The 18006-nt window shown below is 32.2% G+C and overlaps 1 protein-coding gene across 16 annotated transcripts in view; it reads left to right on the forward strand.

Annotated features, from left to right (window-relative positions):
• The window catches only part of bt (projectin protein bent), a 486238-nt gene that overhangs the window by 192387 nt on the left and 275845 nt on the right, over positions 1 to 18006 (forward strand). For all 16 annotated transcript variants that reach the window (XM_083117398.1, XM_083117403.1, XM_083117397.1 and 13 more), the window contains 9 exons: positions 1339 to 1389; positions 2990 to 3040; positions 3502 to 3552; positions 5520 to 5570; positions 7377 to 7433; positions 10546 to 10611; positions 11781 to 11834; positions 14079 to 14168; positions 16167 to 16229. In XM_083117398.1, coding sequence (XP_082973524.1) covers positions 1339 to 1389; positions 2990 to 3040; positions 3502 to 3552; positions 5520 to 5570; positions 7377 to 7433; positions 10546 to 10611; positions 11781 to 11834; positions 14079 to 14168; positions 16167 to 16229 — 534 coding nt within the window. The remainder of the gene's footprint in view (positions 1 to 1338; positions 1390 to 2989; positions 3041 to 3501; positions 3553 to 5519; positions 5571 to 7376; positions 7434 to 10545; positions 10612 to 11780; positions 11835 to 14078; positions 14169 to 16166; positions 16230 to 18006) is intronic.

Here is an 18006-nt window from a genome sequence, read left to right on the forward strand (position 1 = left end):
CACATTTAAATATATTTTTCTCTTAAATTTAGAAATCTCTTTCTCTACCCCTATACTTCTATAGGGAACCTATATTACTTTGGGAAAAAAAGAAAAGAAATAGCACTTAGGGATGCTATCTTACAATCTGCACTAGTACAATAATACATTGAATCTGTCTAACCTATTTATGTCCTCCTTGTTGTCTTTACACACAATCATTTTTTTAAAAAAAGGTATACATGTACAACTTTTCATTAAATACTATATTGAAAGCTGAACACAAAAATCTAATTATGCATCCCAAACACAACAAATATCAAAAATTGCAAATGTTGTTTTAAAATAATTGCAAAGTAAGGGTTATTCTACACGTATTACATTTTGAGAATCTGTAGTAGTAAATGTCATTGACATTTTTTTGACATGTGGTACTCTTTTTCATTTATATTTTCAATTCATATCATGTTGACCACAAGCCATGTATGATGAAGAGATTTTCTTGGAGATATCAGTCTCAAGTCAGTTTCACATATGCTTTGGAGAGCTAACGGCACTCTCATCATTAGAGATTAACATGCAGATACATGTGAACCAGTTTTTATGTATTTGGTGTAGGTGGAGTCTCGTGTAGGCAATGGGCCAATCAGGTGTTGTCTTTCTCAGGTCGACACTTGCCAACCAGGCTGGGCCCAATTCAAGTTCCATGTCCCTGTCGAGGTTTAGCTTTTGCACGTGGAAAACTATTGCTTCTTTAATGATGCAGTCCTCTATTTGAATGACTTGTTGTTGTCTAGAAAATTCTATGGCCCTCATTGATAAAATGTTCTGCTAACCACAATTTTTCTGGATGAAAATATCTGATGTAGCATGTTCTTTTCAACATTGTTGATTGTGCTCCCAGTTTGTCTGTTGTAGGCTTTACTGCAGGAGCATGTGATGAAGTAACACCTAGATCATCCTTTGGATTTCACAGTCGGGTTCTGATTTTTGGTGGTGTTTTGTGGATAGTCTTGATGTTGTGCTTTGAGAGAATGTGGTTGATGATTGCAGACAAGTTTCCTGTGTATTGGATGATGGCTATCTTCTTCTCCTCTTGATTGTCTGTCATGTTTAGTTTTTTTTTTAAGTGTCAGGTTTGTTTATTTGTTCTTCCTGGCAGTATGAAACTGACCTGGCTGATATCCAAAGAGAATTTCTTCATTATTCGTTACCAGGAGAGCTTCAAGAATTATAACCGTGAATGTTGACCACATAACATAGTCTAATATGAGTAACGTTCCTATTTACCTTTTGCATTTGTGTGTGTATGGATTAGTTATGCATTTCCAACTATGGCATATCCTTTGTTGTCTGTAGGTAGAAGAACCAGCAAAGAAAGCTCCCGAAGAAAAGAAAGTTCAACAAAAGGTAAAAACACAATATTTCATATTTACAAATTTCTTTCTCTTCATTTTGGAAGTTCTCCTGTAAGGAGGCCCTATTATACTAAATTTCTTAAGGAAATAGACAAATAAAAGCAGCATTCAGGATTGCTTTCTTAGAACAGGGGTCATGTAATTGTTTTCCCTTATTGTTTCTTTGTACAATAATTTTATAAAAATTGTAAATAATGCATAATTTCATGTTAGAAGTTCACTACAGATGTAATTATTCATTCCAAACATGAGGAATATTAAAAATGTCTCTGTTGTTTTACAATATTTACAGTTGTTTAATACTGAGGAACTGGCACACACAACTAACTCCAATTTCTGGCAGTCTCTTGATACACATTTGTTTTTAAAGTTTATCACATTTTTACATTATATTGTGTTATAACAGTGGTTTCCAAGTTCATAAGGTCCGAGGGCCAAAATTATATCCAGCAGTTGATGGGCGGGCCGCATTATTTTTTGGGGGGTGGGGATTAAAAATTACAAAAATTGTAAGTACTGAACTGAAAATGTAGTACTTTCGCATGCCCTAAATTTCTAAAATGAGGCAATAAAACAATGTAATTACAAATCAAAATTGTATAATTACAATTTATTTCACAAAAACCCAATACTTATTGAGGAATTGAAAGAAATTAAAGACACACCATACAAATAAGAATCCTTCATAGTAAGTGTTCAATGTGAAAATTGAGCCCGATCTGCTTCTTTTATTAAAGTTGTATTTGAATTTCTGTATTTGAAAGTCTCAGAAGGTGAAGCAGTGAAGAATCTGCCAGTCTGCTTCTGTAGCGGTTCTTGATGAACTTCATTGAAGAAAAAACACTTTCACACGTGTATGTGCTGCCGAACATTGATGTCATTCTTTGCCCAAAACTACGAAGGTTTGGAAAGCGTTCTTTTTAAAGGTATTTGAAAAACTCTGGCCCCTTTTCTTGCCTAGTTTGAAGGAACACATCGCCTTGCAAATCACGCAATTCAAGTTGGAGAGAAGCTATTTTAATTTTCAATCACGTTTTTTGGAGATATTGCTCATTTCGATATTTGCACAAACTTTAACAATCAGTCACAGTACAATCCGAGTTGGAACACTGGAAATCACTTCGTACTTCGTGCGTTGCAAAACAGATCTCTATAGCGCCTCTCTGCAGTTTGTTTCTGAACACAAAGAGTGAAGCCTTCACGGAAGCGGCAGAGTTCATTCCACATAGCGAAGGGGTAGAATGCATGGTGTGAAGAGAAAGTTACGTCACGTTAGATTCTTCTGATTATCATTATTGACTGCAAAATCAATTCTACCTGTGATATTGTCTTTCTTCACAGAGCATCCGTTCCTTCAGTAAAAAAAAGAACGTATTTTAATAAAAATAAATAAAATTAATGTATTTTGCAAACTGGCTTCGCGGGCCGCAGAAAAAGGCAACGGGGGCCGCATGCGGCCCGCGGGCCGCCAGTTGGAAACCCCTGTGTTATAACATAGTCAAACATAAATAGCTTTCCTGTTGCCCTGTTGTATTTCTGTGTGTGTGTTAGTAATGTGTATCCAACCTTGGCATATCCTTTGTTGTCTGTAGGTAGAAGAACCCACAAAGAAGGCCCCTGAGGAAAAGAAAGTCCTACAAAAGGTACAAATACAATATTTATATGTACTAAGTATCTTCGAATTTTTTTACTGAAGTTAGTTTCTATAAAAGCAATATATACATAAAAATAAAGTACAATTTACACATTTTAATTACACTGAACAATGCATTAATAATTCAATGTTCTTCACTTCATTTACTTATTAGTTCTGAAACAAGTAAATATGAAATATAGAAAGAGCAGTGAACACAGTGGTACTTGTTCCTACAAGTATATAGAGCTTTGAGATAAGTTTGTTTTTGTGTTGTTCATTCCTTTTAGTACAAACATATGCATGTCACATTTTTTTTAATATGAATTTGTTCCTTTGTGCTTCATGTCTCCATGACTATACAAGTAAAACAAAAATGTATTTTTGTTGTGTTTTGTGTGTAATATAGCACTGTAGTGTGCTTCATAGTTGTGTGCCAACCAAATATTGCATTTGCTTTGTTACCTTTAGGTAGAGGAGCAAACAAAGAAGGCCCCAGAGGAAAAGAAATCTTTACTGAAGGTAAATGTGATAATTCAAGGACTTTGTATTTCAAAATTTTTATTTTGTGTATTTTACCCTACACCGTACCATGAAGAATTTGAGGCTTCTTTCCCACATAACATTATTCTTGCTGCATTTAGATTCAGAGTTAATCTTGGAAGGGCTCAGTAGCCCTGAACTTGCATGGAATAGACCATGACAGGTATAAGTCTGATGTTCATGAAGTTAAATCTCTCACCACTCTGATTTGCAAAGAATAATGAGAATTTATGAAAGCCCGTGCATTATGAACAAATTTGTTTAAAATCTTATGCTATGATCCACAATTATGTAATTAAGTAAAACGGGATGTATTTTCTGGGTTTCTAAGAAGACTTTGGCACAAAAGAAAACACTAAGCATTTGAACAAGCAGAATTGTTGAAACAGACACACTGTTGATATGAAGTCCACCATAATGTTTGGTTAACTCATAATTGACTTTGTTTAAGGTGCAGACTTAATGTAGGTTACATATTACCTTCCGACTAAGCCTACAAATGCTCAATTTTATTTGATTGTTGATTACAGTACTTTTCAGGGTCTTGTATTGTGACCAAACAACAACAACAACAAAAAAGGGTTTATTTAAAACGTCATTTATTTTGATGAATGATAATTATAGGCATTCTGCATATGAAATGCTGAAGGTCTGTTACCAGGATTTTACATAAATAAAGTTTTTATTCATATTTGTTAATTGTATTTCCCTTATATAGAGTAATCCTGCTTTTAATGTTAGTTTTCTTTCTTTTTCTTTGAAAGAGCATGTTTCCTCCCATATCTGACCTCACTTAGTATATATTGCCCAGGCTCCCATTTCCAACAATTGTTGATTATTAGCATCTCTTTAATGGAAATATGTAGGATCATTCTGAGTGTGGCTTGAATAAGTCATTATGCTGTTCTTGGCAGATGGTGTTTGTTTCCATTTCATTCTCTTCATTGTGTGAGCATGAAGAATGAAGAAAGAGGAACTTATAATGAAGACATGCATGTAAAAAAAACTGAGATGAGTAGGATTATTTGTTCAAAATATTGCTGTGTGAACATTCAGAAGATGACCTAATCCTGCTAATAATTAAAAGAGACAAATATTAGGGAAGTGTTGATGAGGTGAACATGAAGTAGTATCATCTCTTTTAATAATTTTGTAGGTGAGAGGGGTTAGTATTTATTTCTGTTTTTTCACACATCAACTTGAGAGCATTTGATCAATTGAGATAGTTACAGCTCTCATTAACCCTTTGTTATTCATCCCAATGATGTGTCTTCACTCTGTTGATCTCCTATTTAACATTTCAAAGCAAGTGTGGGCATAAAACATTGCACTACACTCTTCTCCAAGTATTTTTTTTATCTATTTTGTACTAAAAGAAATTGTTAGGTTTCCTCTCACACCAGTTATTTTTTAAAAATGAGTTTCACAATCAATGTGAGGCTTTTCATTAAGATCTTTTTTCTGCATTTCAGTGACATTTGAAATTATAAAGAATACCCTTCCAGCCTTTGCTAATTACAAAAATATGAAAGCTTGCATGATATCTATTTTGTAAAGTTAACATTTATACTTTTATTCATAAAAAATAACATTGCTGGGCCAAGAAGTATAAATGGATTGTGAAGGAAATAGTCAAAAAGTATAAATAGTTGTCTAGATACTGGGAGTGAACATATTAACAAGCTATCTGTAAATGATGAATTATTCTGTATCTCAAGAAGAAAAAGAAAGAAAGAAATGTGCATGTATTTTGTATGTGGCACAAATTACTGAAGTGTAGAATGTTGCTTTTTAGAACATATATTTGACCTTTTAGATAGTTATGTTCTTGTGTAGTATTTAGTGATCCCAAAAAGTGCATAGTTCTTGTTGGAAACTTGAAATGTTTTTTTGTAAATCATAGTTTGACATTACCCATCTATTACTTTTCCCTGTAATCCATTTAGGTGGAGGAACCATTAAAGAAACTTCCGGGTGAGAAGAAAGCCCCCCAAAGGGTAAGTTATTTTAGGGAATACATTTCATGAACTTCACTTGTTAAACAAACATATGCACACATATTAACTTATGACACTCACTCACATACACAAATACACATGCTCCCTCACTGTCACTCTCGCTCTCACTTTCTCTCTTGCTCTCACTCTGTGTCTCTCTCTCTCTCGCTCTCTCTCAGTGTCTCTCTCTCTCTATCTATCTCTCTATCTCTATCTCTCTCTCTATCTATCTATCTATCCACATTTCTTTCTCTTCTTCATTGTTTGTATTCTTCCGTAATTATTTATATGTGTCTGTTTAGATTACATTTATTTTATTGAATATTGAAAGACAGTTGTTTAATATTCACCATAGTATTGTGTGACAGTCAATGAATTCAAATAGAAAGATTCCAGATATATTTGTGAACCATTTTTATTGTAAATTGTCAATAATTTCTACATTTTTCCTCTGTGTATTATCTAGTTGTATGCATAAAGTATGTGATCTATGCCAGCTTGAAAAATACGCAAGTTGTTTAATAAACAAAACAAAAGAAAATTGCTGAATTCCTTTGAATTGAAAATTCCTTTAATTTTATTCTCTAAGGGCAATCCTCCCATAGTTAAACTTGTGAATAATATGTCAGATAGACGGAAAACACATGTGTATACTACATACAATTTTTCTTATTCCCTAAAATAACTTGTTATAAACAAATGTTAGTTATCCTGCTAAGTATAATTGGTGCTGTTGCTTGATGTAGTTGCTTTCATGGAAATACGAGAGTGGTACCTTATTCCCTCCTTAGATTTAGAAACCTTCAGAGAAGGTCCCTGATGAAAAGAAACTCCAGCAGAAAGTTTGCGGAGGGTAAAGAAAGTGGTGCATAGTACTTTCAGAATGGTAGTTTACAGAACAACCATGAAAAGTTTGTAAGCAATGTATACTTATGGAGATATGAGCATGTTAAATGCAGCTAACAAAAAATATATAAAGCAGTAGGGAAGGAAGCAAGGCTTGCAGAGATGTAGAATCATAAAAATAAAAAAAGAAATGAATTTCAGGACTTCCACCTCTTGTGGAAAAGCATGACTCAGTAGTCAACTGACTTACCTTTGCAACTTCATTATACATATGACAAATGATGATCAGACATTGAGTCTCCTTTTTATCCATGTACTTGTATCTATTTTAAGTTTGAACATGTCATATGATTTTATCTGAAATGAATTTTAACTGTTTGCTGATGAGAACTAATGTTTATTAGTTTTTTAGTTTATTTAGTTATGGAATGCGAACCTGTAAAATACACTACATGATAAATTCTCTTATTACAAATCAGTGATTTAATATGGTAACATAGCATATTCTGAAGAACATTAGGGGAAAAAAAAGCCATTTGGAAAGAGAATCTTGAAAGAAAGAAATATCTGAAATAAATATGGTAATGTGTTTTTCCATGGGCACATTCCATGAACAACTTTGACATTCTTACCCTAATTGTATCACTTTTCATTGTCATCATTGGCCTCTTCCTGACAGGGCTGCAGGCATTAGTTTTACCCCTTTTGCCAACACAATTTTTCTCATACCCATATCTCTGTGAATATTCATTGTAGGGCAAATACCTACAGGGACATACATGTGCCCTGTTAGTTTCCATAGCAGTAGAACCTTTAGATAGTTTGAAATTATTGCAAGGTTTCCTTGTCCATTAATTGTTATGCCAACCAGTTAGTGAGGCTTTGTAATTTTTAGTTCCTACATTTCATGTAGTAATCCAACCATACCATTGTGTGTTTGTTTCCCTTTTTGCTGAATAGGATGAAGTCAAGCCAGAACCAAAGAAGCCAGGTTTTGAAAAACCACAACTAAGAAAGGTTAGTATTTATAACTGTATACATTATCTGTACCAATGTAAAATCTAGTTGCAACTGTGATCTTGAAAGAATTGTAGAGATCTGTGAGTTTATGTTGATACCTCCCCCTTCCCCCATGGACAAAAAATAACAGCATTCTCTGTGCTTGCTGTTAGAAACATACATGCCACTCTAGACAGTGAGCAATGGAGAGAAAAAATACGATTTTACCATTTAGAATTTGTTTTCCTAACTTTCAATATTTTCAGAAAGTGGTTAAAGAAAAGTGCTGCTGTATATTCACAGCATGAATATGTAAAATAATAAAATACACATGGTTGTATGCAAAATGAAAATAAAATATTGTAAATTTTATTTACAAATTATTGTCATCATTGGTCAATAAAATTATACTCTCTAAGCCCCGCGACAGGTTAAGTTTGCAGCAGGTTTTATGTATCAATCCACTCTAGAGCGGCACTCAGCATCTCCTGTGCTGGTCTCACCTTAACCGCCGAGCTGTTCATATCACAGACAGTGAGAAAATCCGCAGTATTGCAGCGGAACTATTTTCTGCGCGCACGTTTGGGTCTATATATGTGAAAAGTTGCTGCAAGGTTAACCTGTCGCGGGGCTTAGAAGGAAAAACTTGTAGTTTTAAGGAACACTTCAGAAAGTATATAAACTCTTGCTAATTTAAGATATAAATGTTGCTAAAGATTTCAGTCTACACTGAAATTTTAAGAAAATCATCAAAATTACCACTTCTTGAAAGAATTACCTGTAGTGTTAAAAGGATATAAAATTGACAGAGTTTCAACCCTGAAGATCTTCAATGTGTATACTACAGATCTGTATCCTTGTGTGTAACTAATCAATACTCAAACCTGACCATCCTTAAGCAACACGTGAATAGTAATTTGCATTAATTGTTGTGTTTACTTGGACACACATTTGTGCTCCTGTGTTACACAGTAGATAAATATTTGAATGCTATTACATTACAGAATTTAAGTAGTAAGACTCAAGATCTGGTTTCATTTAATTAAACTTATAACTGAATGTGGGACTGGAATATTTGATTGTGCTGCCTCTTCTCTTAGTACTGTCAACATTACATTTTCTCCTCGATTTGTGCTTTTGGTAGTTTGATGTCTGCTTATTAGCTACATGTTGGTTCCTATAGAATATAATTTTCCAAATTTCAAACTTAGTCATATTAATTGTCTGATGCCACTGTGAACATGCTCACCTCAACTGCCAATAAACACATAGGAAAAAGTTGTAGCTGACCACAATGCTGTCATGGGAAGAGAAATGGATATAAGTTCAAAAGTTGATTTTACAGGAGAAGGAAAAACAATATATATTTTAGCATTCTGTTCAACCTGTAGGTTTCCAGTAAAAGTTAATTTATGTTTAACACATCTCATCATACTGTATTGTATTACCTGTATATTTAGGTTTAACTGAAAAAATTGATAGGAACATGCATCAGTTTCATATAATTGTGTATGGGAAGGAATGCCCTAATTCAGAGGCAAGTGCGCCATTACATTGAATGTAGTACTTGAACATATTGGAAATCTGTGCGTTTACTCACTAAATATATTCTTTTACAGTAAAAAAAAAAAGGTAAAACACACGTGAGTGAGTATAATGGTTGCAGACAACGTTTCGTGAAGCTACGCTTCGCTTCTTCAGGTCTCTTTTCAGTATATAAAATACTTCGTCATATAAGTAAAAAATCCAGGATTAGGTAAAAGAGGGTGATGGGATATGGAATTTAACAATACATGAAGTTAAAAACGCCATGAAGGCTAAGAGATATTTCTAAAAGTATTCATTCTATATGGTGATATGGGCACACCGGTCTTTTAGAAATATCTCTTAGCCTTCATGGCGTTTTTAACTTCATGTATTTTTAAATTCCATATCCCATCACCCTCTTTTACCTAATCCTGGATTTTTTACTTATATGACGAAGTATTTTATATACTGAAAAGAGACCTGAAGAAGAGAAGCGTAGCTTCGCGAAACGTTGTCTGCAACCATTATACTCACTCACGTAAGTTTTTTACTTTTTTTTTTTTTTTTTTTACTGTAAAAGAAAATGTTGTACTTATAATGTGAATGCTTTGTTTTGTGAAATAGCGTAGCTATTAATTGAATTTCGGGAAGTAATATATACAAGAGTAGCACACACAAGATAGTAGAAGGTAACAGAATAAACATGTGTGACTCTTTTTGTAAATGCTGTACTAGTTTGACCAAACTATCTAACAAAATGCAATATTTCAATTTTATATCATATATACCTCAATGAAAATCATTATAATAGTAAGTTAATGGACATCTTCATCAAAGTCTGAAAGATCTGAATCTAGATCCACAGTATTGTTTGTAGGAAGTAACAGATAACATTCATGAAAAATGGGATGAATGAGGGGAAACAAGTCCCAATAGATCTGATTAATTCTCTTTGAAAATGTGAACTGGTTCTGTGTATTGTTTTGCAGACTGAATCTGAAGATTGTTAATACCTTGTCATAGCATGCTGAACTTGAACAGTGTTTTATCATGCAGATATTTCTTGTACAGAAATGTACTTACTTCAAGTGCATATCGAAACCACTGCACATAATGCCACTGGAACTTGTTTCTTGAACAATCCATCTTCTGTAGCACAAGAGGTTCCTTCAATATACCTGAGAAATCAAGGAAATACTCTTTGCTCATTTCCAGGACATAAATCTTGTTTTCTTACTAGTGTTTTGTACTGACAGCAAACATAGGGATGGTTTATTTTCCATCTCTCGGGCCTCTCTCTGTTTGCAGGAGAGGTGAAGTTGTTTCTTCTTTTCTTCATCAATGTGTGCTTGTTGGCAGTAGTCACACTCCAATTGAGAGTGGAGTGGTCTGGAATCATAAACTTCATGATCAATGCATTTAATGGAGTTCTTACGTGATTTTTCTCCTATGTTGGTGAAAGATAATTATGTATGCAATTCTAGAGAAGACCATTACATTGCGAACAACTTTGACTTGAAACATTTTGATGTATATTTTTACATATATATTTTTACGTACAAAGCTCTGTGCTATATTTTCAAAATTATATTTTCAACCATAGATAGAGGAACAAAAGAAACCAGAGCAAGTGAAAAAGGCAGCCGAAGATAAACCACAACCTAAGAAGGTAGGTTGAAGGCCCTGTATCTCACTAATATTTATTTACCAAATATTCTTTACTGGGTTCTTACTATTGCTTCTATTCTATTATTTACTTAAAATATTACTATTCCTCTCTCTGTTTCTCTCTCTCACATGCACTCACATATATACAGTAGTTACACTAATAAAAGGCATGGCTACTCTAATGGTTTAAATTCTTTTGAAATCATTTAAAAACATAATTTATTTTCTTCATTGAAGTTATTTGTTGAGATAATCAGATTTCACTTTTAATAATAATCCATGTAACCTATCTAAAATAAAATCGAAGTACAATGCCAATAAATTTAACTACATGAGCTTTTATTTTCTGATGTAAATGCTACTTACCAAATTAAGGATTAAGATGTACTTGAAGTGTGGTAATCCTAGTTAACACAAGCAGTATAAAAACATTTAACATTTTAACCCATATTAACACAGTAATGCTACATAACAATGCTATGTAATAGCAAATATATTAACAAATAAATGGCTAGAGTTGGCTGTAATCATATCTTGAAAATGTTCTATTTATCTCATAAGTGAAAGTTTGTAATTCTAATTCAAGAAACTGATGAAAAAAGGCAATATATAGAACTTCATTGAACAACCTCTGACAGATGTCTCGTTAATGTTTTGGCCATCTTAGACCTCATACATAGTTTATGAATGTTAAAATGTGATTTCTGTACTAGTACACAGGTTAGTCAATTTTAATATGAGAAGTAAATTTGTGAAAACACTATGATGATGTTGATTTTCCATTTAGTTTAATAATAAAGGAGATGAATATTTACATGTAAAATATACTAAAGATACTAATTCTACTGTATAAAAGAATTCAAATATCATTTAATAATTGGCTTGTTTTGACTTATTTGCCAATAACAGACATGGAACTCAAGAATTGTAAATGGTCATGCTTTCAGTTGATAAATGTCAGCATTGAAAGTCTCACAAAATATTTACAATACATCCCCATAATGTGTTTACCTTTACATTTTGGAAAAAAAGAAATAGTGTAGTTCCACCTAGTGTGTTAAATTCACTTCTCTGTTGTGATTGTGTTCCCATAGTTTTGTTACTTGTGTCTATTAAAGTATAACACCTTAACCTTATTATCCACTGTATGGTTCCCTTTTTACCAATTAGGATGAAGGAAAGTCTGAACTGAAGCCAGTTGAAGAGAAGCCACAACCAAAAAAGGTTAGTTACATTATAGTTCATATATTTATTAATATTGTTTAAAGGCAGTTTATTTTGCTTGAGAAGAATTGACATGGAAAAGAGAAAATAATGTGAGAGAATGATTAAAATTAATGTCTATTTCATCTTAAGCATAAGGGAAAATGTAACTAGAATTTCTTCAGATTAACATTTGGTCTTTTGGTAATACATTCAGTGTGATTGTGGTGACTTTTTGTGATGGCTTTTTTAATTTGAATATTTAAGAATATAATTGATTATCAACATTAGAAATATTGATGTTTTTAGTCTATTTAGAATGTTCTATCCAACATGAAGCATTTCTAATGATTTATATGATCCAGGCACATTAAAACAGCGTTTCTGCTTAACCATGTGCAGCTGAACTGGTTTAATGTCTTGTGATCATCAAGTTTTGCGATTTTTTTATTCTTATGTTGATTATCTTACTGATTTGATGAATGGAACACTGTAGCTCCCATTATATTAGAGTTGCCATGATTTTATTATTACATATCTAGTTGCTATGACAGAGTATCAGGTGGCCACAATTACAGTAAGGTTACCCTACTCGGAGTTATCTGTGCCTGTCGAAGGAGACTTTGTATAGAGGCTATGGAGTCCATGAGGAAGCAAATGCTAACAAAATAAATTCGTTCCAATTTTCAATGCTGTACTGACATAAACTCAAATACTGGTTGTTGTTACTTCAGTGCCACATTTGCACCTGGTGGTGAAAATGTGAACTTTTTTATCAACGCCCACTTCCCCATGGTCTCCAGTGTCTCTATACCAAGTTTCAGCCCAATCTGTTGCTTCTAACAGGCTCCAGAGAGCTCTGGGTAGGGCATCTTTAATTGTGGCCACCCAGTACTTAGCAAGTGCACCTTGAAGCTACGTATTCATTGATTACCACTAACATAGAGAGGTAGAAAAGCAAAATATAAAAAGATAAATACAAATTGGATACTTAGCATACATGTAAGGTTACATATTTTAAAATAGTTGAAGTCTATTTGAATGGAAAATTCCAAAATACAAGTCATGAGCAGCAGAAATATAAAATAAAAATGGGGGGAAATTATGAATATGGATTGTTCCAAGATAAAAAACATACAGATTAACAAGAAATATTAATGTTTTTGGGAAATGAAACACCATTCGATATTATAAGAAAAATATAAAATAATTTAAATTGTAACATTGTTCAAAGAACTTCTATACTGACAAAATGTGTCAAATCCCCACATTCAAAACTTAAAAATGAATTTAGTGTAAAAATTGTCATCCCCCTCTTTCGAATTCCTTCTCCTATTTTTAATTTTTTACCCAGAAAATTAATCAAAATTGTAAAAATTTTTAATAACTTCCATATACTCTGTTGATTTATTTTTTTCTGTTTTGGTTATTTTTACTCACTTTTCTACCTCTCCGAGTTAATCAGCACAATGAGGAGGAATGATGAATTCTTGAATTAATCTCTCATCTTATCCCTGATTTTATACACATATTTTCTATTGCATTATTATGTAACTTTATTTTTCTAGAGTGCAAATAATGTAACTATACAAATGCTGTATACTACTATGGTCATGCAAATTCACTTTCAAAATCAATGTGTACAGTCAGTCCACTTCTGTGGCAAAGTACATTCATTATATATTAAATACAAAGATGAGAAGCATAACTGATAGAAGTCTTGTAGACATGATATTAATTATTGATTACTATTAGTGATACTAGTAGCACTCAATAACGATAAACTACTTATCTCCTAGTAAGCAATGACTGGTGTATTATAGATATGTTTCAATTTTTTTATTGTATCAACATAAAATAGAAATTATTTATAAATTAATGGAAATTTTTTATCAAGGTCACATTTAAAATTAAGTACAAATACATACCACAATCCTACTTCAAGAGTTATTTTGTTTAGATTCTTCCCACTTGTTATGAGAAATTAAGTGTTTTATCTATGTCTCAGACATATAGTCAAGCAAATAAGGGTAGCAGGAATCATGGAAGTTGGTATTAAATCTCCCCAAGCAGGCTTATTACAACATTTTTTCTTTCATGCAACAAGATGCATTGTACAATTCGACCCTAATGTTGTAATGATTTCCTGTTAGAACCACTTTAGTTAACATTCATAATGTTCACCAGAGATTAAAATGATCTTATTTATCAATTTATTACATTGATTGAGTGTTTTGTTTCATCTTCTATTCATGTTTGTACCAGAGCCCCTTGGCAGATGAGGAGAGTTTCGATTGGTCTTTATTTGAGGCTGATGGTGGCGACGAGGAAGAAAAATCTGAGATTGTCACTCAGGTGAGGCAACTGGACAATGCACTGTCATGGACTGTAATGTGAGATGACATTTTTCATAGATGGAAAAGTTGAACTCATTAAACATTGCATAGTCCATAACAACATATCATTCAGCATTTAGCAGAATGATATGGGTTGCTGAAGAGCAAAGTTTTTATGCAGAAAATTTGTTCTGTATACAAACTGTGAAAATGCCAGTCTTTGTCCAGGATGCCAGTACATGGAACTACAAATAGTCAGATCCTATTGCACTGATCTTGTAGTATATTATGCAGTATTTCTATCAAACTGAATATGAAAAGTTAATGTAAATCTAACATTTCTACTTTCTGTTTCACATATTTCAGTGATAGCTGCATGGACATTGCCCCGAAAATTTCCCCAAATAGAGTTTACACTTCTTCCATACATTTACACTTAGAAACACTTCCTGTTTAAAGGAAAATGTATGTTGTTTGCCCAATCTTAATACACCAACAAAATAATTAATGTCTTTGGTTAGTTCTTTTTGTATGTTTCAGTTTTTAAGCTCAGATTCCAAATTTCAATAATGTCTTTATTGTAGTCAAGCAGTGAAATCAAACAATTGTAAAATCAATCAAAGAAACTGATAGATTGAAATATTGGAAACCGTAGTTGATTTTTAGAATTGGAAGAGAAGAAATTCATCTAGAACTTTAAAACATAAATCCATATATAGGTACTCTGTATTTTCTTATTGAATTACCAATTTTGATGAGTTCCTTAGAGACTAAACTTCTTTGTTATTACTTTTTGGCTCTGTGTCCAAATGATTTACATTTGAATTGGACAAGTTCCATGTTATATGCAATATGTATTTACTTTTCTCCCACTCTCCAGTTTTTCTGAGATTTAAATCTAGTATACATATTTGCTTGATGGTGGATGCTACACAAATATTGGCAATGTTCATGTGGTTATATTGAATGCAGCTTTGTATACACTAAACTCTAATAAGTTGCATCTATTTGCATTGTAAATTATTTATCATTGTTGTTTAATGAACATTTTCACACAAAAAATGTGAAATTTGTAGTAAATGCTATGCTGGTTACTATTATTAATCCTTAGTGCTCTATGTAAACCATGTACAGAACAAATATATTTTTTATATACCTAGGTATAATAAAATGTAGGAAATAATCTGCATTGTAATGTAAGCAGTTTGTTAAAAACATTTCTAAAGTTACATCAGAAACTGGTCTTGCACATTTTAAAAAGCATTTGGGATTTACTTGAGAAAAGCTACTTCTAATAAAAAAAAATATTGTAATAAATGTAAAATATCAACAGGCAAGTAGTTGTAATTCAGAAATTGTACACAGCCTGTGCAACAGAGTTGTTTAATTTCATAGCAGTAATTATTAAGCATGGTTAGCATGTGAAAGGAAGAATGTAATATACATAATCTTGCACAAGAGAAAAGAATTGAAGTTAATTAGTGACAAAATTGAACAGAAAAAAATTTAAACATTAAAAAAATATCTTATTTAATTGCTTAGAAATGTATTGGCATATTATCTAATTTTTATTTGCTTTAAAGTTATAACTACAACTGTTGGATCAGTTATACAAAATCACCCTCAGTAATGACATTTCAAGTAATTTGAAACCAGAGCTTAATAAGATTAGTTTCAATATTGGTTTTATTTTAAAATATTTGTTATGTTAGACACAATTTGACCAAGTTTTTCTGTATTTTTATTCACTTTGAGCATCTTGCTGTAATCCACTAAACAGAAACTTTTCATGTTAAACCCATCCATCTTGAATTTTCGTTTTATTCACTTTGAGCATCACTAACAGAAACATTACATGCAGATAAATTAACTATTATTACATGATTTCAATATTCAATCCATCTTCAATTTTCAATAATTGAATATTTCTTTCCTTTGCTGAATATACACATTTATTCATGGATATATGTATTCTTTTAAATTTGCATTTCATCGCCTTGACTCAAATTGAGTACAGGAGGCAGAAACAAAGAAAGATGTTGCTACAAAGAAACACGAAGAAAAAGAGGAACCAACAAAAGTAAGTTTTGCATTGTTTACAGATTGCTGTGTTAATTCAGCATACTGCTCTGCTTCCTCAGCTATCTTTAACACCATATTTGCTATGCTTAAATGTAGTGTTTTCTCTTTCTGTCACAAGAAATATATGTATTTATTCTGGTGGAATTTACAATACAAACACTTGAAATAAATACACCCTTGAATCATAAAGCTCATTAAAAATATTATGCTTATGTGTAGCTTAACATTTCATCCTCAGCAAACATTAAAACTAGCTTCATCAACAGTACTTATAAAATTGTCAAAATAAGTAATGAAGACATATCTTAGAGATAAAGTCTTCAAGTAGCATATTAGGTCTTGATGTTTTGTGTACATATGTAATTTTTAACTAACTTGTTTCCTATTGTGATATAATGCCTAAATACTAGGCATCATATCATAATAGATACTTTATGATTGGAATTATCTATGATTATCATTTGATTATGTACATTTTGTAGAAACCATTCTCATTTTGATGATCTCTCTCATGATCAACTTTTGTTAAAACACAGTTGCTTTGCTGTAAAAACACATACATGCTTTCCTCCTATGCATAATAAGCTTGTAGAAATTGTCTTCCATGGATAATACTACTTTTTCTGGTTTTGAGTGTTTTATTATTATGTTTGTTTTTTATGTTCAAAATACAATTGTGTTACACTTGAATATTTTACAATTTTAACAAATTCAGTTGGTATATTTTTTATTTCAATGATATCAGTTGTGTTAATGATGAGTAATAGTGTTTTCTTTAATACATATCACTGTTGTTTTGTAAAATTGTCATTTTAATTTTCTTCAAATTTGTTGTATAACTTGCCCTTTTGAAATCCTTCATTATTTTGATTATTTCCCCTTTGTTTCCAAGCAATTTTAACTTGTAGAATTTAACTGCTGTGGGTCACAGGTGTAACAACCATCACATACCAAAGTAGCAGCTGTGTGTGGAAGCGCAATGCATGCTATCTTTTTCTAAAACTTGCAGAAACCAAAAAAACAATCACATTGAAGCCTCATAGCACTATGCAGCTTCAATGTGAAAGGTTTCATTTGTTTCTGCAAGTTTTTAAAAATGAGTAACATGCATTGTCCTTCCAGGAAGCAAGCAGCACATACTTTTTACTTCAGTGTGTGAGCTTTTGTATAGGGAGCAGGTGGAAGGTATGCAGGCATTAAGTTCATCAAGAAGTTGATTCCAGTAAAGTATTGGGTTATAGTGCAACCAACCAAAATTTTGTCTTTATGAATTCAATCATTTGTGAGATTCATTGTAGATAGTGTGAAAGTATTCTTCAAAATTATTGTATGTCAAAGTCCATTATCTCCATCTTTAATAATTTGTTTTCAGCTGCTAGGTTTGCAAATTTAATTTTATGTGACTATCTTTGTGATCGTCCCTGCTAATTTTAAACTCTATTGAAATAAGTTGACTAATAGAAAACTGCAACCTCCCTGCATTCATTCAGTGTACTTTCTTTGTCCTTTCTCTTTTTATAGTTACTTCCTTACTTTCTTAGTCTCAAAATAAATGTATTATCTTCGTCCAAACTTTCCAATATTTCTTTTAATGCTCCTATATTTTTCACAAAGGAAATCATATTGTCTGTAAATTTTACAGAGCTTGCCAATTGTCCTGCACTCCCTTTCATGTTTAGTGTCGAGCATTATTTTCTTATCATATCCTCCATATATATGGTAAAATGTGTAGGGAGAGATACATCATTGTTCTTCCTATTTCTAATCAGTTAAAT

This window comes from Lepisma saccharinum, chromosome 2 (assembly GCF_977018435.1).
Source record: "Lepisma saccharinum chromosome 2, izLepSacc3.1, whole genome shotgun sequence".
NCBI classification, from domain to species: domain Eukaryota; kingdom Metazoa; phylum Arthropoda; class Insecta; order Zygentoma; family Lepismatidae; genus Lepisma; species Lepisma saccharinum.